The sequence below is a fragment of the Agelaius tricolor genome, unplaced genomic scaffold (assembly GCF_023055355.1).
Source record: "Agelaius tricolor isolate 1412-34295 unplaced genomic scaffold, bAgeTri1.0.p SCAF_1, whole genome shotgun sequence".
NCBI classification, from domain to species: domain Eukaryota; kingdom Metazoa; phylum Chordata; class Aves; order Passeriformes; family Icteridae; genus Agelaius; species Agelaius tricolor.
Genome location: NW_027269261.1, coordinates 94,279,117 through 94,303,957, shown reverse-complemented (window position 1 = coordinate 94,303,957; position 24,841 = coordinate 94,279,117). Strand labels below are relative to the sequence as shown.

General features: G+C 35.0%; 1 protein-coding gene across 3 annotated transcripts in view; it reads right to left on the bottom strand.

The window, feature by feature from the left end:
* Positions 1–1,276: 1,276 nt before the first annotated feature.
* The window catches only part of PHIP (pleckstrin homology domain interacting protein), a 108,889-nt gene continuing 85,324 nt past the window's right edge, over positions 1,277–24,841 (bottom strand). The window contains exons 28-40 of one of the 3 annotated variants that reach the window (XM_071444345.1): positions 22,944–23,055; positions 22,665–22,726; positions 20,985–21,140; positions 19,045–19,165; positions 17,295–17,420; positions 15,226–15,298; positions 14,781–14,831; positions 14,325–14,474; positions 12,712–12,864; positions 10,521–10,684; positions 9,765–10,045; positions 9,286–9,447; positions 1,277–7,483 (exon numbers count right to left, since the gene is read on the bottom strand). In XM_071444345.1, coding sequence (XP_071300446.1) covers positions 6,840–7,483; positions 9,286–9,447; positions 9,765–10,045; positions 10,521–10,684; positions 12,712–12,864; positions 14,325–14,474; positions 14,781–14,831; positions 15,226–15,298; positions 17,295–17,420; positions 19,045–19,165; positions 20,985–21,140; positions 22,665–22,726; positions 22,944–23,055 — 2,255 coding nt within the window. In that variant the 3' untranslated portion in view covers positions 1,277–6,839. Of the gene's footprint in view, positions 7,487–9,285; positions 9,448–9,764; positions 10,046–10,520; positions 10,685–12,711; positions 12,865–14,324; positions 14,475–14,780; positions 14,832–15,225; positions 15,299–17,294; positions 17,421–19,044; positions 19,166–20,984; positions 21,141–22,664; positions 22,727–22,943; positions 23,056–24,841 lie in introns of those variants that run through there. The other 2 variants (XM_071444335.1, XR_011681834.1) reach the window with 2 other exon arrangements.

Sequence of the window (24,841 nt, the reverse complement as noted above, 5' to 3'; positions counted from 1 at the left end):
CCAACAACATTGTCAGGTACCAACATCTCACAACATCTGTTAATACTAAGCAAAGTCTTGATTTCTACACAAAATGAAAGAACTACAGTAGGTTTCCAAAATATACCTGTCACAGAAATGGCAACAGGGATACAATTGTATTTTAAGGATTCTGTACAGTTACACAGAAAAATATTTTTAGATATTTTCAAAACAAAGGAAATGTTAGTAAGACTATTCTCAGTAACCAAACTAAAACCCTAGATCTGGAGTGGCTGATGCTTGGATGAGCACACCACTGTTACTGTTGTGCTGTAATACTGGAAATGTACATTCCACAGAACTACCAGCTCCAGGACATAACAGCAGCACCAAAGTGTGTCATATTTTCAGTATTCTTAAATTATTTTTTCCAAGTAGAATGCGCCAATGAGCAAAACTCACATGCTCGGGACAGAGATTTTTCCTCAGTTGTTAAAACAAGTCTTGCTTTTGCCAGACTTCACATGGAGTCTGGAAAGTCACAGGGAACTCAATTCATTCCACATTCCTGTCCCCCAGAGGCACACATACCTGCATCTGAGTGAGGCTCTCTTCCATCACTTCCTTGGGTTTTCAGGTAAGGAACGTAAGGAAAAGATCATCTGATAAAGCAAATAACATGAAATTAAACAGAATCCACAATTCTTTTTTCTTTCATCTATTGAACAGAAAAATGTAGATATAAACAAACTAACCCTGCAGTTTAGTGAAAACACATCCTATGTTGACTTTTCCTTGCATTGCCCACTCAGGGCAGCTAGGCTGCAGACCAGTAATCTGCAGGAGGGAGGCAGGGGATCCTCTCTGCTTAAGTGTTTCTAGTGTCTTCTAGAGCTGTTGGGAGCAGGGATTTCCATGGATGGGACATAGCTCTGGTACAAACAGTTGTCACCTGAACAGGGAAGGCTTCCTGGAGGGTTAGAGGCAGTGCCCTGGTGCACACATGGAAGTGAGCTAAGAGGACTCAACGAGGTGTCTCCAGTGACAGATGCTACTGCCTTTATATTGCCTCTTGAACTGCAGGGTCTAGTGAAAACCCTTACCAAACAGCAAATTCTGATCTCTCTTCAGAGTCAGAGAGTGCTCCAGTTCCAGTTCTGTCTGTTCCCACTTACCAACTCACTATACCATCCTACCAGATACAGCTATTCCATATTCCACAGGGAATCAAGAGGAGCTGAATTTAAGGAGTTCTGAAAAACACACAACCAATCATCCCACAGCACAGTAAATTACCAGATAGAAGCAAACACTGTTGGACAGCTTAGAAAAACATGTTTTCTATTTATTTAAAAATAAGTTTGTAGTTACTACATTGCAGTGACAGTAATTCTTACACATACATTCTAGTTTGTATAAAAGGATTCAAAGTATTATGCATCAAAACTAACATAGAAAGTGTCCACATAACAGTAAAGAAATTTCCAATCCATATGTACAAAAAGAAAGGGCACTGTTATCCTGGTGAGATACTTCAGGTTATATATAACATGATAATCTAGATTTCTGGAAGGAAAAAAGCCTTGATAAAGCTAAAGAATTATAGTTTTCAAAACTGTTACTCATTACATACAACAGATTTGTGTTTTACATAATTCTGTACAAAATAAGTGTAATTTTTAATCTGAAAATCTGTCAGTTTTAAAATTAACCTTTCTAGGTAATTTACTTGAAGTTGAGCTCCATTCTATACATATTGAAACATTATGACAGAATTTAATTCACACATGATCATTATCCAGTTGTCCACCACACTTCTGCAGTTTTAGTATGGTCCAAAAATGTAACTTCTGTATGGTCTCAATGCATTAGCAAAGCAACCTGCACAGTTGTAAGCACAAAACAGTACGTGTACATCACGCAGTACATGATGGGTACTTCTATTTCCTTCTACTCCTAATTTGTGTGACCTCATTCTTTGTTCTTTCAGTGTAGAAATTCATAGTATAGTACTACTTTCCCTCCCTAAAATGTATTGTTTGTATTAATTGAAGTGAATTTCCTGATGTATTTATCTGCATTAAAAAGGACCCAAATGACTACTTGTCTCACTACATATCTCCTAAAAGCTAAATTTATTCACCCTTATTTTATTGCAGCATATAAGGTTTCTTTCTAGAGTGCCTTGAGGCTGTTAGAATCTTGGGAAAAGGGGGGGGAGGTGGTGAGGGGGAAGCAGCTAATCACCTTTTTCTGCAATTTAAGATGTCTTTTAATCTGGCTTCCTGGCATGTTTCCTTCTCCAACACACTGTAAAAGTGACATGGCGAATTCCCGCATTAAATCCAGCAGAAACACAAGAGCACCTGGAGGTTAGCTCTGGTCTAAAAGCTACCTGCTGGTTTCCCCCAGACATCATAGAAAGTCAGCAAGCTGTATTCACAATTCAAAAACAAGAAGCTACGTAAGCTGTCAATGCCAGATTTGTTACTTGAAACACATTGTCAAGCCTTGACCAGATTTATGAAATGTAATCCACTTTCCTCTGCATATGAACAAACAAGTATATACAGTAATTTACAGCAGAAAACTAACAGCCCTTTTATCAGTTGAATATCTAGGTCCCCTTGGAAACCAAACTGTTACAAGAACTTCAGGGATAAAAGAAAATATATACTCATTTTACACAGTTCATTTGTCTTCATTTTGGTCATAAACAGAAAATGAGCTTTTGCTGTTTCTAGGTGAGTTTTCAAAACCCTCTACCTTTTCTATCACAGCACTGTAGCAGAGTTATAATTAAAGATTTTATAACACTGTTAAAAAAAAGCAAAAAGAAAAACCTTTGACAATCTACTGTCAACAAAAATACACTATTTTAGAATAAGGTAAGGACTCGGGACACAGTGTAAATATTGTGGTATGGGTATATTTTAATTGACCAGTGATGTTAAAATTACCTCAGCAAGATTCACATGCTACAAATAAAATGTGAATGCTGATGAAAGGGAGCTTAAAAACCTCTCACCTCCAATCTACCATATAAATACAGGGTGAAAGGGGTCCCATCCAGTTAAGCCTATTGCTTTTGAAGAACCAATCAACTATTTAACATGTGCCTAAATTCAAACTACACACTAAAGCATTTACTTGTAGTCCTCAATCCAACAAATGTGAGCAAAATATTTAAAAATGCGGTGCAAAAATCCTAACAAGCTTGAAATTACTGAATGGACAGACTATTTTTTGTGTTGCATGTAGTCCTTTTTTGGTAAGACAAAAGCCTCTGGCACAGAATTGGTACTTAAAAATATTTGTACAGCAGTATAGTGAATAAACTGTCTCTACACTACAATTTATTTTTGAATAGATATTAATATCTATACGTGCTGCATCAGGGTCCTTCATCAATTAATAGCTTTACAAATATTAAGCCATAGTAATATTTAACTCAACCAACTCAACCTTACAAGTCTACCAACAAACTGATCACAGGTACAAACCGGACACTGTACAAATAAACATCTGTAAATCTTTATCACAGCAGTCAAATCACTGGAGGAAGACATTTCTCTGTAAGTTGTATCACTGGTCACTGCCGAGTGACAAAGAGCTCTAGTTCAATATTGACAATAGTAATGAACACTACAGTGGTAAGATTTCAGTTCAGTTCCCAGAGAACACACTCACAACAGAAACAGAGTGGGGTAAAGAGTTGTTAAGTATGTAGGCACAGGCACAATGATTCCTGTTAAACATTTAGAGCACACTTAGGACAGAAGCAGAAGTATTTCCTCACTGGCAGTTAACACACTGTTATCCAGATACCACTCAGGAGCAAATACCAATTTTAACGTTTCCCAGTATAGCACAGAAGTACCAGAACAGTATCCTCATATCCATGTCAAATATAAACGAATTTAATGAATAAAACTGAATTAATTGCTGCCAGATCATTTGCATGTATGTGGCCGTGAAGCTATGTTATTTACAATGCAAATGTAAAACAATCACATGAGGTTTTGATACTCCATTTTCTGAACCAGTTGTTAGGTACTTGAGATGGCATTATAAAACATGCATAACTATAGATCTTAAATTATTTCAGAACACTGACCAATAGTTTATTGCTCACATTTAAAATCTAAGACTCTGTAATCAAAAGCTCTTTTTCTGTATTGATACAGTATCTTACAACCACCTCAAATAATAAATTTTTCCCCAACCAAAATACAGTCTGATGGTGACTAAAGTCTCATAAATAAAGTTTGCAACCTAGTGAAATTAAATTATAAAAAATATAAATTTTAAATAAATCTGGTATTAATTTCTAATACATGTTTAGCGTTGCTTCTATAAAAAATTGACCCAAATTATCCACAGTTTATTTTTAAAGGAAAAACATTAATGTGTCTAATAAGAATCAAATAGTTACTGGCTAAAGTCACCGATATTACTGGGTGGGAAGCAGTACCCATGTTCTGCAGGTAAGGCCTTCTACCTTTGTAAAATTAAGATGTACACTCCTCTCCCTGCTGTTAAGGGAACACAGATTATTTCAGTCTCCAAAACTTACACACATGGTATTTTTGATATATAAATATATACATAAACATGCCATATAAAACATTATTACAAACAGAGTAAATACAGAAAATGAATTTTAGATATAATCTATTTTATATATTACAATGCAGATAACATCAGGAAATTACACATTTTCAAATGATTGCCTTCATCAGTGAGATTAGACAAAATTAACAAGTAGGATCAATCAGTTTTGAATTGTGAAGCTGTATTGCAACTGTACAAACGTAGCTTGTTATCTTACCACATGTTTAGTGACTCCATTTTAATCAGATGATAAAGAAATACTTGTTAGAACAAATAAATACACCAACAAATCAAATACAAACTATTCCCTGGCCCCCAAATTCAAATCCATAACAATTCAAAGAGGATCTGGAAAATATCTCAGCCATTTTTTGTAGCAAAATGAACTACCTAAAACTAGGTATGGTGGATACTCATCTGCTATCCACAGTAGCCTATTTATATTACTGTTGGTGGAAAATACCAATATTCTTTCTTCAAACTTTTAGGCTTTTTTTTTTTGTAAGAAAATAAAGAGTGAAGAATCAGGTCTCAAACACATATACAGAATCTGTGCAAATTTAATATCTTAATTCTGCATGTCTTCCCTTCCAGACAGTGCAGAGGATGTGTAAAAACAAAAAAAGTATAACCAGAAAATTTTGGTTACATTTTTGTACCATACCAGATCTCAGTAAATACCACTTCTCATGTATTTTTTTCCTTGAAACTGGACAATACTTTTTTAAGTGATAGAAAATGGTATTAAGGTTTGTTTGTAAAGGTATAAAATAACTAAATGTACCATAAACAAATAAATAACTGCTTTTCTTTTCCAGAGCAGTACATATAACAATACATTCCCCTAAGTCATATAGTTATCATTTACAATAGACAACTTAATTTTAGTAAGGATGCAAGAAATAATAGAATACAAGGCACAATCATTAAATGGAATTTTTCTTTAGGGTGTATATTGACATATGTCAGCGTGATATACCATAAAAAGTGCAGAAAAACACAATGTGCAATGAGACCACTGTATAAAACATGATTGCATAAAAAGTGATTTGGCCTTTTAACCCTAATAATTGAAAATAACCAATCTTCCCCTTAAAATTAAACTATAAAGTATGACATTTAAAATTTTCAATTCTAGTGCTATCTAAAAAATCCTGAAAAAAATTTATACCTGGGTAATATTTTAGACATATGTGTTTATGTATATATTAATATATACACATACACTATTCTTTGTAGGTCATTTCAGCCTCTTAAGCATGTCTAAAGTTGTAGAAACAACAATCAATCTGGATCAGAAAGTAAACATCATAATTCCATACCTGTCCTGTAATTTCCTTGAATCCTTTAACCAATTATACATTTAGACTAAAACATCTCTGTCAAAGGACCCCACCAGTGCATTATTTTCTACCAGAAGTACCAAAAAGGATACATTTCAGAACAATGTTAACAACTTACTATTTAAAACAAGACACAGCTTTTATCACTGCAAATGGTATGCTGTACTGACACTCAAAAAGAAAAAAAGGTTTTCCACTGCACTGATTCTCAGTCTTTGGCACAATAAACAGAGATTTAGTGATTGATACAAGAATCAAGGTCTGAAAAATTAGACATTAGTCAAACTTTTTCCAATGTGGATATATATATTTGTGATTACATTTTTGCTATGTTTGGCAGAACTTGGATAAACAATGGCCTGTGCTAGGCTTCTTTTGCAGCTGAATATTCCATCACAACTGAAATTAAACTTTTTCAGATTAGCAAAGTTTGGTATTTTATTATTTTATAGAAATGCAAGTGAATTTACTGCCACTTTTTGCCAAAGTCTGCCTTCCTAGGCGACTTGACTTTACAATCCAAGTGTACCTTGCTTGGTCAAAAATAGATTTCTGTTTTCAATTTGTGGCAATTAAAAGTTCTATTACCTTTTTCCAATTGTGTAGAGATATTACATACTACTTGAGCAGAGTAGCTCTGAACTCTGTACGTCAGTCAGAAATTGCTTCAATTATTCTCAACTGTGAACAAAATGACTGTTGAAATGTATAACCTATTTGGAGGGTAATAAATAGCAAAAGTTTAAAATATATATTTCTTTCAAAGAATGTTCTTTCAGTTTATCATTTTGCTAAATTTTTCTCCTCAAATCAGAACATAATCTTCTAACCCATAATAGCAGCAGGGAAGCAGAAGTCTGTTCTGCTGTTCCTTAACTGTACCTGCTTCATAGCATTCTGAAGTATAACCCTTGGTAAAAATTACCAACCAATTAAATTAGCTTTTGCTTTTTCAGTCAACTTTCGGACTCTGCCTCTGCTTGAAGTTCCAAAAGTTAAGGAGGTGTCTTCGAACAATAGCTGCCTTTGCTCTTCCTCAGAGTCATCTTCATTGTAAAAGGCTGTCCTCCTACCCTGGTTTCTAGTTCTCATGTGAGGTTCAGAATCTTTAAGCTCTTCAGAACCCTCCTCCATAGGCTCATGTGTCTTTTTCCTCCTGCTTCTTGTTTGCATTTTAACATTTGCAGGAGCTAAGAGGTCTGAGCCTGGCTGGCGGCTCTTGATCTTCCTTTTTGGCTTTCTACCCCCTCGGCCTTTTCTTTGTAACAAGTCTTCCTTCACATTATTTTCAGAAAGAGAATTGCATGCAGTAGAAACAGAGGCTTCCTCTGGTAAATCCGTTGTGGTCTGGATTGTATTCTGCTCTGCAACCTTTTGCTGTTCAACAATTTGTAGCTTTTTTGGTTTCCTGCCTCTTTTCTTGTGCACCACCACTTCACAGCTACTGTTATTAGTCTCCACCTTGGGCTTCCGTCCAGGACCTCTTTTAACTGGAGGTTTCAAAGGCTGTCCTCCATGTCCATTTACCTGAATGCTTCCTGATGCCAAAGCATTGTTCTTGCAATCTGCTGTAAAGAAATGGTACAGAAATGTACACGTCACATAACAGACTTGCATTTACATTCATTTTCACACTGCCTTAATAAAACTCTTACTAAAATATCTGAATGGATTCACAGTGATTGCCAATCTGTCAAAATCTAAGAAACCCAAAGTTGAGATCAGAGAGTTTTGTTCTACAATGGAATGAGGATTAACTTCTAGTTGGATTTAGCACATGGTAGCTGTGAGGAAAAAAAACCCCAAGAAACAAAAAAAAGCCAGGAAAAATGCAGGGGGGGGACAAAGAAGGGAAAAAAGGGAAGAGCTGAAGGGTTTCTCAAATGGTACAACACCAGTGGACAGAACTCCTATTTTGTATCTGCAAAGATACTCTAAAAAGGTATCTAAAAGATAGATTTAGATACTCTAAAAAGGTTGCTCAAGAAGCATTGGGAATGGTGCAAGGATTGGGAATGCTTCACAGTAAGTCATCTCTGGAGAAATAAAGATTTTCTTTCAACCTGAGGTACCATCTTTTGTATCAAATTTGTACAGATTTCTCATACTAACAGACAGCAGAATGTACTTGCTTGGAGACTTTTACAGGGTATGAGTTTTCATTATGTGAGGGGTAATCAATTTTCTCAGTGGGGCCTCTTAGAAAGATGTTCTGACACCACAGCCTTGCCTAAAATATGGCCAAGAACAGGCTCATAGCGAGCATGGTAGTTCCTGCAGCCCTTTCATGAAACACCCATGCACAGCTTCTGCTGTGTTTGAATGTGCACCATCATGCACTAAAAGCACAGGCCTCCTCTGTCCTATGAGTGGATGTAAGGAGACAGGACTATGTCAACAACATTCAGAAATCCCTGACATCCCATCCTGTAACAGCTGCATATTTAGCCATGCAATGTGGGAACAGCTGGGGCCCTTGTGAGAAAGCTTACAAGCAATGGACAGATGATTTCACTTATCAGATCAAGAGCTACTTTTTCAGAAGCATGGATGAGTAAGAAAGAACTCCTTGGGGAGAGGACTACAAGGAGTAGGCAGATTAATTAGATGGGACCCAATTTGCAGACTACTGTGTCCCCATTTTCAGAGAAAAGATGTTTAGTGGATCTACCTGCTTAAAGCATCTTATGAACATTTCAAAGCTCCTTCATAAACAGGAAAGCTTTCTGACTAGGAGATCTTATTTCAACCTCCACAGAAGCTTTGAATTTTAAGGTATTCTGACATCAAAAGACCAAGCAAGCTCACTCAGGAGATTTCATGAACTAGGTCCAAGCAGGCCATTCAAATATACTAAATAGAAGCAGTAAACACTGCATAGGTTTTTTTTCCTGTGCCAAAAAATGAAAGAATGAATTTGCAGCTGGGGTCCTCTGATCTTTATGCTTGCTGCTGCACAGAATGTCATCACACTCAGTGTTAGTGACCCAAATATAACCCACAGAAGTTTTATGTGATTAAACACCCAGGATTTAAAGTGTGACCATGCAGAAGTCTGCTTTGGAATTTAGAAACTTTTAACATGACATTTGTAATAATTTAAATTAAGGTACAAGTTTGAGATGCTAACATCTCAAAATCATCTAAACAACAGTTAGCACACCATGGAAATGGTGTCAAAACCATGCTAATTCATCAAGAAGGAAACTAATGGTGACTGAGTTGTTTTGTTAGATTTCCCTATTCTGCAAAATCATCATGCATTCTAATTTCTCTACCCCCAAATTACCACAACTAAAGTACAACACTACAGTGACTACATCAATAACTCTGAGGGTGGGGAGGAAGTTCCAGAGAAATTTGGTACCTTGTGGATTAACAGTGGAAGATTTTACTTTGCGCTTGATTTGCTTCTCTTTCTCAGGATTTTCTTTCGTGGAGTTATTCCTAGTGTTATGACTGTAATCAGATGGGGAAGGGTTTGATACAATATTCTGGTTCTTGGAATGTTTGGTTGAATTCTCCAGTACTAGAAGGATAAAAAGAAAAAAAAAATTAACTCAAGTAGATTATACTACATTCAATCTTGTTGGGCTAAAATGGAATTCATGTTCTACTACAAACAAATTGACTCTGTGATCCAAAAGGGAGAAAGCTTCCTAGATAAAACAACATAGCCTAACTTGTTCAATTTTCCTCTGAAGAGCCTCAAAGGCCCAGCAGTTTGAAAACAGAACCAGTCTTAACTGAGAGAAAGATACTAGATTTCCAAAGAGCTGGTTTTATCTTAAAAAACATTCATGGCTTAATTAATAGAAAACCAAAACCAAAAGCACCCCAACTTGCCTGACTTTCCTGACCCTGCAGTAGTATTAGGCTTTGTAATTAAAGGCTTTATAGTTAAAGGCTTTGCTCCTGAAGAAGTGGATGGTTGCTCTGTGACAGCCACGTCTGTTATCCCTCTGTTGCTTCGAGTCCGCACGAGGGAGGCGGCCTCGGCGGCTTTTCCGTTCATCTGAGGCGGAGCGTGTCTCAGTGCTGTCGACCGTGCAGGTGCAGAAGATGATGAAGTGGCAGAAGTTTCTGCCTTCAGCTGAGGTTTTATTAATCTCCTCTTCCTTTCAGGGCTGCAAAAGGAGTAACAATTTGTACCCTGGATGACCACCTCGTCATTTTACAGGAATAAATAAAATTAAATGCTAGTGTCTGAGATTGTGGGAGTAAAACAATCACCTCTGCATGAAGTATGTTAAAAATATGGCATTTACTGTGGAAATTCATGTAAGTTGTGAGCTTCTGGAAAGTGAATCTTTACAATAAATACTATAGTTATATGATAAAGCATGATGCCATCACTATCCTAACGATGCTGTTTTACTGTACACATTTAGCAGTTATTTGAATTTTAAGCACTTACACTAGGATAGCTCTAAGTAAAGTTTAAAACTCTTCCACATCATAGGGACTTGCATGTCAAAGCTACCATTCTGCAATATAGGGAATAGTAAAGGAAGTATTAAGAAAAAAACACACTAAGTTTTATTGTTTAGGTATGTCAAAATTTCACAGCATTTCATGAATACTGTAAAGGAATTAATGTACCTGGATGCAACACTACTGGAAACTGAGCTGCTTCTACTTCTTTTTTTCCTTCGTTTCTTTATTGTATTTCTTTTATGAAAGCGTAGGGCAGATTTATAATCCGATAAAATAGAACTTATGTGTTCTTCAAAGAAAGCAGAAAGGCGCAAGCTCATGCTGTAGATCTGAAAAGGAACAGCCAGTAAACACGTTTGATACTTTTCCAAAGTGTCCCTTTACTTATTTATCACCAAACAAGAGCTAGAAAAGTAAAAAGTTATTTATATAGAAATGTTTTAGGGAAATTTATCATCTGTCTCAATAAATATATGCTAACCCATGTGTAGGTTTTGAAAAGCGTATCACAACTGAAAATGACACAGAAAAGGAAGAATTGGAAAAATGAGTCTTTCAATTGCCTTTCTAGACTGTATCCCTTTCTAGTTTCAACAGAAATCACAAAGAGAGATCCTTAAGGTAATTTTGCTGTATCATACCTAGGGTCAAGAAATCTTATTTTCTGCTCTATTAGCTTGTATCCTTATATCCTATATTTGAACACTCTATTCCTTTTATAGATGAATTGATACTACAAGTAAGTTGGCTGCAACAGGTACAATAAATGTATTGGAATAATGTAGGTGCACTTTGTTTTTCCTATCTCTAGACTTGGATGATTTACAGCGACTCCCAAATTCAGTTTAGATCACAAGTAATTATTTGAGCACAGTTGCTATTAATTCTGGAAACAGAAAAAAAAACCCCAAAGTGACCTGTGCTTTGAGGAGACAATGAAACACAGAGACAATATTGAACCATTTTCTACTTAATGACACACCAAACCATCTGAGCACCAGACTCGGCAGGTTGACAGATTCTGCACGTGTTACTGGAGACAGAATGCAAGGGAATGTGTGTCTGATGTGCCAAGCAAAAAAAAAAAAAAGAAAATCTGATGACTTTAGGATTACTCTTCAAGAAAGCATCAGTGACATCAGTTTATGGTTCAAATAAGCATCAGTGACATCAAGTAAGATGCTAAAAATATACGTGCATGACACAGTAAAAACATCACATTCAACTACATGTTGCATGCCCTGAAAACACATAGGTTCTAGAATATTAAAACTCTTGACATAAGAACCTTCCACTTCTGAGTAAAACAAAAAAAGACAAATTTATTACTATACCAGTCTGTTTGGATGAAACATGAAAGAAATGAAAATGTCAAAAGAATCTATAAAACCACACAAAGCTAAAGATAATGTCAGGTATGATGAGGTCAAGGAGAGAAAGGAAAACCACAAAAGAATCCAGACCTGCCCCAAAAGCCCTGCCATTTGCTGGAGCTGAAAGAATAATTCTTTTATGGTTATGGCAGCCTCAACAGAGAGTGGGCCTGTCTGCTACTGACTGGAGAGTAATCACTGATCCTGCTAGTTACCTACTAAGAAATTTGTGCCCAAGTCTTAAAACAAAGAAGTCCTAATGATTAACTTGCTATTTAGAACAGCCAAACATAAAAGCTGTTAATAATTCTGGTCTTAAAACCTAACACACATTAGTAGAAGAAAAGCTACACAGAAGCCTTGAACCCAGGTAAATATGCATCCATGATTTAACTGCTATCAGACACTGCACCTACTACTAGCAGAACATCTCAGTATGAAGAGCTTTGTAAGCTGACACTTTGTGTAAACTGTCCTGTTTCCCAGAAGTCCTAAGAGCTTCATTATAATCCTACTGCACAGTAGTGAACAGCACAGAATTTCAACATCCTCATCTGTCTATACCTGCATATTTCAGTTTGGAGCAACCTTCAAAGTAGAGAGGCTCCCTGGGTGTCTCTTTTGAAAATCTGGTTTTTCTTCCCCAAAATATTGGTTAAATTTCACTATTGTACTCATAATCCTACTTCTACAGAACTTTTTTTCCATGTGGTTTTCTGTTTAGACCCCCTTTCTAATATTTACTTTTGAAACACACATGCAGAACATCAGAACTTTTGATATTTAAAAAGCACACATTCCTTTCTCTTCAAATACAAATCTGTAATAGTTTCTCAAAAATATTCATATTTTAAGATCAGATATAATTAAACTTGTTTTTTAAAAGCGATCAAATTACACTGTCTCTCTGCTTTTTCAGTCCTATATTTTTCAGAGATAAGTGTTCTTTCAAACAACAACAATGGAAAGCAATAAAATCTTACCCTTGATCTTTTACTTGGTGTATAGGCCTTGGAATTGCTGAAAATAAGTCTCACATCTTTACATAACTCCATTGGTGACTCGTAGTTGCCAGCTTCCAGTGTTTCTCTAACAGTAGCAAAGTCCATAGGAGTGTCAATAATATCTCTATAATCCTGTTTGGAAATAGCAAAGCAATTTATTACAGTTTTTCTCCCAAGCCTTAATATATAATTTTCATTAGGATGAGCTTGATAAACCTGTTTAAGCAAAATGTCCTCTTTAGGTATGGAAAACTGCTGAAGATGTTTTCCCCTTTCCACTAATATACAACATAACTCCCTTGCAGACATACTCAGCAGGGTCAAGGTTAGAAGTTAACTGATAGGTTTATAAAATGAATTAAATCATCTTTTACTGAAACACAGAGCTCAGAATTTGGTGTCCTAAGGGTTGCATTACTGACACACTGACATGAAGATAACAGTGATATGAAAGTGTGATTACAAGCCTTCTGGGTGGCTTAGCAGCTCAAACTTAGGACTATGACTAATACTGTTCTCACATATTAGCTTTAAAATATGAAGTTTGAATACTTGAGCCTGATCAGAGGCTTATCATCCTTTCTGAAACCTGAGCAGTTTCCTAAATGGAGACCCAACAATTTATGAATGTAATGAAGTATCAAAAACTCTACAGGCTTAGGTAGGACCCAAGTCAAGCCAATGACAGAATTTTTTTTTCCAGAAATGGAAGAAATAGAGACATGTTCATACAAGGAAAAGCTTAAATACCAAATTTAACCAAAAAGTTTTAGTTAATCCATCAGAGCAAACAGAAGCTACAGGAGTGCCTCTGCATGTTAAACAGGCTTGTGACACCAGGGACCAGTGTGTTTCATGCCTAAGCCTAGCAGAGTGCTCTCTATCAGCTCATTTAAGGATCTCAGATATATAGGGCTACTTGTAGTTGGCCACAGCATAAAGTTTAGGTTACATAAAAAATAATGGTACCCAGTGGCTGCAGAAGTGCCAAGACAGATCTACTAGTGATGTCTGAAAAAGAAGCATTTCTTTTCTCTAATCGAGACAGTTAATTTTGCCCAAGTTCATCACCCTTGAACAATATTTTACAGAATTTAAGATACAGTAGAAGGAAAGCAAGCAAAATCTTTGCTTTATTACTCCAAGTTTATATAATCTTACTTTTAGTTTTTATACTCTGAAATGAAACCAATGATCCTTGACAACACATCACATGCAGCAACCAAATATAAGCATTTCATATATATGACCATTTTTCAGTCAGGAAAGGAAAGACATCTTAATTGCAAAAGCTGTAATTTACTTTAAAAGCTGTAATCTACTTAATAACATAAGCATCCCTGAATATTAAATATTTTCCAACAAAAGTATCTGAGAGAGCAGAGAACTATTATTTATTTAGAAATTAGTTGAAAAAAAACAGTAAACGTTATTTAATAAGTGACAGTGAAGTGCTGAAAAGAATTCTGTCACTACAGCTGCCTGAAGTTTCAACTGAAAGAACTAAAGAAATGGTCAAAGTTAAAAAAAACAAACCAACCCAATACTTAACAACTGGATTATAACCAGTCATCTTGTTCTAAGATACTCACTGGATACTCAAGAAGATCCACTGGTTGTCGAAATGGCTCAGAGTCTTCACACTGAAAAATGAGATTCAGCAGCTCCTGGCATTGCTTCTTCCATGACTGAATGTCATATGACTGAGCCCTGTTACGGAGCCGCCGCTTTGGCTGATGATCCTGAAATGACAATAGTGCCTGGTGTATATTAAATAAACTAGCTGCTTTTACAAAATCTAATGGGAGAGTTACCCCACAGGATATAAATGAATTCACAACATGCAGCAGCAGAGACAGAAGAACTTTTACATTGAACAGTTCAGTAGAATAAAATATCACAAAGTTCAAAACTTTCAAAATGCTGACATTACACAATACTAGAAATATTCAGTTTTACATTCCATTGTTTATAAATACAATATAAACAAGGCAATTTCAGCAACTGTAGCACTAAAAATATAAATTAAAAAATTTAAAAACATTTACCTTTCTTTTTCTAGTGGAAGTCCCCGGCACATTTGTGTCTTTCTCTTCTTCCTTTGAGCAAGATAATGAGTCGCATAAAAAGGTTAAAAAATATAAGCATATATGAGTAGGTGAGTTCTTTTATATTTTAAACTTATAATTTGAGTCTTTACAGTCCTACCACGTCCCTCTGAGAAGAATTTCATATGACAGTCAATATTGAGAACCTCTCAGAAATCTAAGCAGCATCCTCCAGCAAACTATTAAAGCTCTCTGCACTAAAGGAAGCGAGGAGGCTGGATTTTCACCCACTTTCCCAGCTGACAAGAAGAAACGTTGTACTGACAGAAAAGTACACTCCACTTCCCAGCAGTGACTGAAAGCAGTACTTTGGTCCTCCACAGGACAGACAGCAGTCTGGTTTCTCCAGTGTATCAATGCCTATGCCCAAGACACAACCACTTACCTCATCAGAGTCTGACAACACTTTCTTCTTCATTGCATTGTATAATGGAATTATGTCATAGCAGCTCTGGTCCCTGTAAAAAGAAACAGAAGCTAACATTTATTTTCTATCACCTGTGGAAACAACTGTAATTTCCTTAGGAAAAGCAAAATATTTATGAAGCCATCTCCAAATAAATTGAGAATGTGTTTAGTGCTATATGAATACTAAGAGAATTGAAGTAATAAGTCAAGCTAACCATCTGCTCAAAAAGTTGTAAAATACAGATCACTTAACAGTGTGAATGTTTTAAAATTAAAAATCATAATCCTTTACCATGCATTGGCCAGCATCAGAAAAATCTAATCCTGTACTATATAAAAGGTTTGAGGCTCGCAGTTTTTTAAGGAGCATTACGGTAAATTTATTGTACAAAAGTGCAATTTAATAATTTAATTTAGCACTCACAATGTATGACATTTGAAATGCACATATGGAAGGACCAACACTGTTATTGTGTAAACCTGCATAATGAAATCAGCAAAACACCTGATCCTCAGTTCTTGATTAACACCTAAAGATCCTTACAAAGGAAAGCTCAAAGGTGTTCTATTATGTAGCAATACAAACCACTGGAAAGAAAAGTGGTTTGTAACACTTTTACCACTTGTAACTGTAAACACTCAGCAACTCCACATGGAATCAGAATCCCTAATAAAGGCTACTGCTGTTACCACTAGAACAGCTGTGTGTGAGAGAAGGTAAAAAAAGATAAACTAACTGCAACATCCACCGCCCATCTCAGCTCTTTAAGATACTTGGGTGATGTAACAAACTAAGATGTATATTCTCAGAGGCATAGAGATATTTCATTCTCATTACAACTATGGGCTTTGCTTTCCATTGTCTAGGCCTTCTACCTTACAGTTACAACCATAAAGCCTGGGCTTTACATGAATTGCTAGTTCACTTAAATTAGTATATTAATAGAGTCAAGCTATAGCCCATTATTAAATAAGAATATCCAAGAATATCCACTAATTTAACTAAGCCAATTAAAAACATACACTTTGAAAAACTCTGAGCTACATACACTTTGAAAAACTCTGAGCTGCTTAATTAATCAGAAAAAAAACCATGTAGGACAAAGATGTTAAAGAACAAAATTAGTAACAGAAAAGCCCTTTAGATATGTATCTGTTCCTAATGGTATATACTTCACTAAAACTTTTAATGTCTAAAGCAGTTAAGTGTTTTGCATTCTCCAGCAAATATCAGAAATCACAGGCACTAGAGAATTTGAAGATTTATTTATGGACTCAAAGTCCTAGATTTCCAAATACTAAACAGAGTTCTAATGTTTTTTAAGAACACACAAAATAAAAAAGAACTAGATCCAATTTAACACTGACAAATGAAACCACTAAAAATGTCACAATTTTTATTAAACTAATGAAGTATCTTGCTGTGTCTGCAAGGTGGAAACAGCAGCACTCACTGTGTACGAGCAAACCAAGGCTGTGGGCACAGAAACTTCTTACAAACTTCAGCTCTGTAGATGTGTCAACTGAATGAAAAATCTTAAATATTTGTCATTGAGTTTGTCTATAGCTAATAATAGAATGTTTGAAAGACAGCTACAACTTCAGTTGACTACAAAGCCTTTAATTTTTACTTTGCATACATATAAAACATCATTTTCAAGCCTATTATAAATTGTAGCCTAGATTTCATATTTATGCTAACATAGCCAGTATTCAACCTCGAAATTAGAACTCCTAACTTACCAATGAATATATCTGTATCTCCACGAAGATCTGTAACTCCATGAACTCAAACCCATTTTTATCATTTAGGAGAAAGTCTCTCAAAATAAAATGCCATGCCAATCTATGCCTTTCAATGTATTACAAAACTTGTTTTGCAAACTTATGAATTCTTTGTCAACATAAGCTCTATTCTTTTCTGCCCCAACAGCAGACAACAGGTTTATTTAAAGTGCAGAACTATCTTACTTTAAAATTCTCATCTAAAAAGGCTTTTGCCTTGAAAAGAGATAGGAATAACAACAGACCTACTAAGCAACTCACTTTATGAAGTGTAGCAGAAGATCTGTGACAAATTTGGCAGATTTGACAATAGGACTTCCAGGTTCATTAAATGTGCGAGTGTTGTGTTCGATGTACCGCACTTCCCACATTAACGAAGAAAGGCGCCTGTATCAAAACAGTTGGCAGGAAAGAAAAGGAAAAAGAAATAAGGACAACTTCTAGCAATATATATGAACAGGGGAAAAAAACCTTACAGCCCTCTTCTCATTCACCATTGTTTTCCCTTACATCAGAAAATGTGCACATCGGATATGCTGCCCTGAGTGACCAGCAGCAGGCAGCTCTGGCTTCCCATTCTTATGTTATATTCTGTGGTAATCTCTACAAATGACCTAAAGAACATATATTCACTTCAGCTTTTATTTTTCTTTTATGATATATATAACCCATCCTACATAGCCTGTGAACTCAGTTAAGGATTAACAAAATAGTAATAAAAATCTTTTTACAGTATACCTTTTTCTGACAGACAACAATCAGATTTCCCCTGATTTAATAACCTAACTATAGAATAGCCACATTATAGAAAATTATGCACAAAAGCAGAATAACTGAAAAAAATAGATACATATATAAAAAGGTGAAATAACAAGATAGTAATGACTGATGGCATAAAAGTTAGTTTTAAGGTAAACCACATGAAGAACCACTAAAAATCAAAAGTGATCTGAACAATCCACTAAATATATATATAAATCACTGCAAAGTGCAACAATATGGCTGCTTATTACCTAACTAGGCCTCAGCAATATTACAAACTAAAAAAGCCCATTTATTGAAGGTGTGTTGATTACCAAAAATAACTGCTTTCTCCTTTGACAATAGAAACAAAATCCAGCAAAAAGTTCTCTCTATCTGACAGCAAAGCAGTGTATTATAGAAGAGAAAGTTGGATTACCTCATATGACACAATAAACATGGAATTCAATACTGCAATAGAATGATAAAAACCAGAGGTGCTATTTTGAAAATGAAAAAGCAAATGTACTTTAGAATTCAATCTTCATTTAGCAATATAAAGCATTAAAAATGAATTTTGAAATTTGGCCCAAAACAAAATCCTATCCATATTTATTCAAAAGAAACTAAAGCGACACTGATTTTAAAAATAGAAATAGAACAAAACCTCAAGGAAACTGAATTTAAAGAACTATACTCCTATATAGATATTTACTAAAAAAAAAGAAAAAAACCCACAGCAATTGGAATCACAATTTAAGAAAATATCAAAACAGTATCAAAAAGTATAAACTTTTTTGTTGCTGTAGAACAACTCAGAAGTTCAACACCAATAATTCAAGAAGTCCGATTCTGTGTAGCTGTTCAAGTGATACAAAAATATTTTTTAAAGCACATAAGGACAAAAAAACCCACTTGAGATATTTCTGAGGTCTCTCTTATTAAATTTTGAAAATACTTAAAAAACTATTAAGTGGAAACTTTATCCTTTGGACTAAAAGTTGCTTTACTAACCCTGGAATTTGAATCTCACATGGAAAAAGTCATTTACATAATCAGGAATTTGAATGCCATGTCATTCTAAAATACATTTTGGAGATGTTCAATCCTTTGCTGAGTTTTAGGAAACAGAAACCTAGATCAAGGATATTAGATGAAAGGAAATAAAAGCACACACCCGTGCCCACCTCCTAGTTTGTATGACAAGACAAAGAGCTACCAAAAATAAAGCTGCTGGTAGATCACAGCAGAACTGAGAATTGGGTCTAACCTGTAAAATCTGCTTTCCAGTCTTTGCTTAATGGTACTGAGGTCTGTGGGATATGCCACAACAGTGCAATACATTGGGTAAGCCTGAAGATCCACTGGTGCCACAAATGCAGAAGCAATATCTAGAAAAAAAACAAGCAAACCACAAAACCCACAGTGGGGGGTTACCATAAAGTTCCATAGCAGTTTTGAGATTCACCCCCCTGCAACATAAGCTATTTCTTCATGTTTGAAATGCACAGCAGTTTCCCAAAAATAACAGTAACTAGATATTCCAAATGATTTCTGATATCCTATTTAGAGTGCTTGCTGAGGTTGTGCTGTACATCCTATTGCTGCAGTAACTGGGTGCCCATTATGTTATGCATGAAGCACCACACTCCCCAAAGGCATAGCCAAGTGCACATTTGAAATATATGTATTTGAAAAGTATAAATATTATACACAGATGAAGGCATGCAATTCAGTATCGTTATTTACAGCACAGGCTCATTTCATTTCACTTTATATTGCTACTCTCACATCTTTAAACAAAGCAATACATTAAATTCCTGCCATAAAAACTACAGTGCTATTTCAGCCTCTGTAAGATGTGGGTAAAATCCATGCTTAAAGTAAACAGAAACACTCTCTCCTATCCCTACCTAAAAGCAAGGAAGCCTTCCAAAATCAATCCAATATAGTGCTAGAAGACTGCTGAGCAATTTAAGTCTGTGCACCTTAACAACCTTGCATTTTCCCTCCTGTACTTAGAATCATCATTAGGGCTTAGACACATCATTCTAACATCTTGTATCTCAAGGAAAAAATACGGCATTACAAAACCATAAAATCATCTTTTTTGAATGTTCTAGCAACTGCTACTTTGTACCAATATGCACCACACCTGCTGTAGCTGAATCCCAAACGGAGTGCTCTACCATACACCATAATGCAATATATAAAATGATTACTCTTAGATGGCACAGCAAAAACAACTCAAATTTAATTTCCTCAGAGTTTTAGGGTTTTTCAACAGAAATCTCTAATTTGTCCTACTACACTATACAGATAACTCCTTTGTTTAGGAAGCAAAGGGAGGCTTCTTATGCAGTATGTCATCAAAGAAACCATATGGAATATACAGGTAATCAGAACTATTTCAAGAGTTGAGAGGTTTTTGGCTTTTTTTGAAACATAAATCTTACTTTGCATTAAGTGCTTCAAAAATCAGTTAAATAAAGTTTTTGTGACTTTTATATTTAATGCATGACCACGGTTAGCCCAAAACCTACGACTGGTGATTGAACATCCTTTGATCCCCATAAAGACACAAAGAAGACTTATAATTCAGCCTGTATTTACTGATGGATCTCCATCCAGACATTCATCTGTGATCAGGTAAATTTTGCAGCAATGTGTTAAACATTTTAACAATTACTTTTTCAGAAGCTGCCTGTAAAGAAAAATTGCTCCGCAACTAAAGAGCAAGTAGCTTTCCTAAGGTAAATCAATTACTTTGCCCTCAACATTTTATGTAATTAAAGAAATGTGGGGAAGAAATCTGGAATTAGCAGAGGGAAAATCCACACATAGATATTCATTATCTAAGTAAATCTATGCTTTTTTCCTCCTCCCCCATCTGTCCATAATGTAGTTAATATTCACTTAATCATAAAGGTTTTAATTTTAACCCCAACATGAGATTCTGGTAGCTAAAGTTAAAAAATCAAGTAACTTGCTTTTAACATATAAAACCCTTCAAACCCCTAGCATATTGGGAAACAGAAAAAAAATGGAGTTTCATAAATACTCACTATAAAAAAAAAAAACTTCAAAAATGCTCAATGAGAAAGTTTTGTTGTGTATTTTATCACATTCATTTTGGTAATTTCAGAAGTGCGCATGATCGTAGTCTGAAAAACATCAACTACAAACATACCCATATTATTCAGAATTTACCTAGAGTCATAAGCTGGTTTATCCCTGCAATAATTCTGTCACACTCCTCATCTCGGGCCCTGGAACCCCACTCTCCATCCAAAGGTTTGTAGAGCAGTGTTCTACGTTCATCGTCAGTTAAAGGAACACTAGTTCCCAGTTCTTCTGGAAATACAGCTGGAACAGAATATGAAAATTAAATCAAACATAAATGTTTGTATCTTGTGTAATACATATTCTTGTAAATCTAAGATACCATGAAATCATTTTTATAAATGCATAGCCCTTGATTTGCTCAAAGACATTTTGGATATATCCAGTATCCTTTCTGTAAATTATTCTGTGTTACATTTAAATCCTTACAATGCAGTTTGGTGTAGAGGTCCTCCCCGAAGATTTATCCTCTTCCAAATAATAATTGTAAAATTCATTTTAGAACCAAGTAAGACACTCATTTGTCACAGTTAAAACTTGTGTTTTGGTTTTGGAGTTATTCTGTGTTTAAAAGCCAATATTTTAGGTAATAAGTTATTTTGGTAAGGAATGGTGGATGATTTCCAGATAGTTTAAGATAACTTTGACATTGCTGCTAAAACATTCTCCAGGTAGTGGTTCTACATTGCCACAGTTTTGAGGTCAAATGCTAAAATGACAGCTCCTGGGTATGCAAATTAATAGTCTTATCACCTTAGCATCCTTGAGGACCTACCAGTTTTGACAATTTATACAGTAACAGCAGATTTTTAAAGTATGATGTTAAGCAGTCCACTTAACAATTTTTTAAAAAAGTTGATATTTGTGAATATAGCAAAAAAATCAGATTTAGGTTTAGTTATCTTAATCAGTATTATCTGAAAATTAATTTTCCTTTCTTAAGACAATAGGAATTGGCCTCTACTAAAAAGTAAACAGGGGCAGTCTATTTTAATTATCTATTTTAATCACGTTATCACTCTAACACCTGTCTTTTACTTATGATAAAGAGGTACCCATTAAAAGAAGGATTGAACCAAAATAAAAAGTTGAAATGAACACAAGTACAATTAAAATAATTAAGAATTATTTATGCTTACTTTCGAGAGACAATATTATCAAATGTTCCATGGAAAACACAAGGAAAAAATGCGGATTCTACCTTGCTTTTTAACAAGAGTTCTATGAAGTCTTAGAAAAACCCAAGCAACCAACCAACAAACTGTGAACATGTGAATAGTGCCCATGCTATGCTGTCCACCATGCAGCCTGTGTATCTGCTACATGTGCTGGGCCAGAGAGAGAGGAAAACGCTGCTATTATCAAACTCTCTCACAGGCACAGGTTGCCTCTGCAATGCACTGAATGTCTGCAGAAATGCTGGCATATCTTAAAGCAGCAGTTTCCTCAAGCTGACCTAGAGCATGGGTTATCTTCCTAATTGTACAAAGAGTTAAGTTTAACTGTACATTATGTATAGCAATTTTTGTATTATTTATATTTTCAACATCACTCAGTTTATCTAGTATTGCTGTTTTTTCCCACTTCTTTTATCTTGATTCTATTTTAGTTTAATAATTGATTTAAAGATATTCTTTAAATGCAACTGCTTTGTGGGCCTTCTTCCCCCTCCCCCAAAAAACAGGATTGTTTATGTAAAACCATATAACATATTTTTTCTTCTTAAAATACACTTGCAAACCAAATTATATTAATAACGTAACATACCATTACTTGGTATCAGCTCCATGTCCCAAGGGCTCATCTTCTCAGTATCACCATTGTCCCAGCTTAAAAATAACCACACTTAAATTATCCACTAATATTGCTTCAATAATGTAATTATTTAATGTTTGTAACAAAACTTTAATTTACACACCACAGAATATTATAATAAACTGGTACAGTGAAATGCATGACTGAATTTAATGAAAGTAAGTTTCTCAGTCAGTACTTCAAATGAAGGAACTAATTAACATAAAAAAGATTGAAGATAAATTTGCTAACCAGACATTGTAGCACTGAAATAAGCTATCAGGATAATCAGGCTGAAGAGGTTCCTGGCTTTCAATTGTTCCAAACCACCAAGCATCATCTATCACTGACCTGAAACGATCACCTAGGTAAGAACAAAAAATAATTTCATCAATATAAGGCATGTACCCTCCCAGAAAAGCAGGTGTAGATATATCTGGCTTGAGCCTGAATACAGAAATCCTTCTGAACATTTACAGCCTCAGCAGGCAAGCATGAGTCAATGCTCTGTTAAAAACTAACAAAACTATTACATTCTTTTTGAAAATTGTTTTTTTAACCAAAATTAAAGTTAATATGGCATTTTAGAAAAATAATGATTTGCAAATCTACCTACATATTCTTTAATTATGAATTTATTTCTTAATTTCATATAAAAGGTAAGACATTTCAATGCTTTGAGACTCCTTTAAAGCTCAAATCTACTTGCATTAAATGCTACATGCTACCTTAAAATAACTGAACACTGTGACACTTCTGCATGGGGAATATTTTACAAGCTGCTGAGCTCGTCCTCCTTAGTTTCTGAAGTGCTTTTTCAGCAATGCAAATGTAACTCAAGAGGTTCATTCTCTTTACTATGCAGGCAATCTGACTGATAATAGAATAAAATTTATTAAACCTTGCTCAAAAGGTTAGCAAAGTAATTTACTGTGACTTGCAACGGCTTCACTACCACAAAAAATTCACACAGCTGAGAAAAAAGGTCAGAAGCATTATTAAAAAAAATTACACATGAGAATGCATGTATTACACACCATCATAAAGGCTAACATTTTCTATAACACATGCCACAAAATTAAGAAACAATTTTAGTGTAGTATTCTGTTCAATATAAGAAAAAATGTAATTTAAGCTTGAGATTCCAAGAACTACACATTTTTATGTGGGATTTGAATATATACACAGTCTCAGCTGCTGCAGTATTTGTTCCATTTCTATACATCCACCCTCTGCCCAAATGCTTGCTGAAGTTGTCTGAAATAATAGGAAGTAAATCTATTCTCAAAAATGGTCTGCTTTCTTTATTGCATTTAAAAAAAATTGAATTTAATGGATTACTAGTAATTCAGGACAATTATAAAGCTTCTATTAATAATCCTAATTGTGCTGAATAGAACCAAGTAAACCAGAAATATGTGAAATGCAAGATCAAAAATGTAATTAAGGGCTGATGTTTTATTTTGAAAGAATAATTTATTTTCTGAAGAGCTATAAAATTAGTTTTCCAATATAGCCTTCCCTAGTGATCAGTTTTACAAAGAAACGTCCATAGGTACAACTAAGAGTGAGTTCACTGAGCTGAACATAAAGCAGATCAAAACCACTTAAAGAGGCATATACTGGCAGCTGCTTCTAAGTTCTCAAGAGCCACAGCATTCCTACAGACAGAATGCTAAAGCAGAAAACAACATGAGTGAAAGAACCATCTCCTGAATCTCTGCTTTCCCCATGTCCTCTGTGCTACCTCATCTATACAGAAAGCAGTCAAAAATCCTTTAGAAGAAGGTGGCTCTAGTGCAATTTTCCAGAACTGAGTATCCCTGCATAATGCTCACTTGAGGATAACAAAAAATGTATGTGCAACTCACAGTGGCTGCTATGTAAGAGACAGGCATGCACACCTGCCTAAGACACGCAGCATGAAGCTGCAGGAATGCTACTGGGATAGCTTTTAGCCCAAGTATTAAACCTGAAGTTTAACTATAGTAAGATAAAAATATGCAGTAAATAGAATCTGAGTGCAAATAAGAGCCTGTAATTTCAAATTTGGTTTGTTCCTTCTAAAAATATTAATACAATTATATAAATTTTATATTAAAATATATAATAGATACACAGATATTTTTCCCTAAAACAAAGCCAAGACA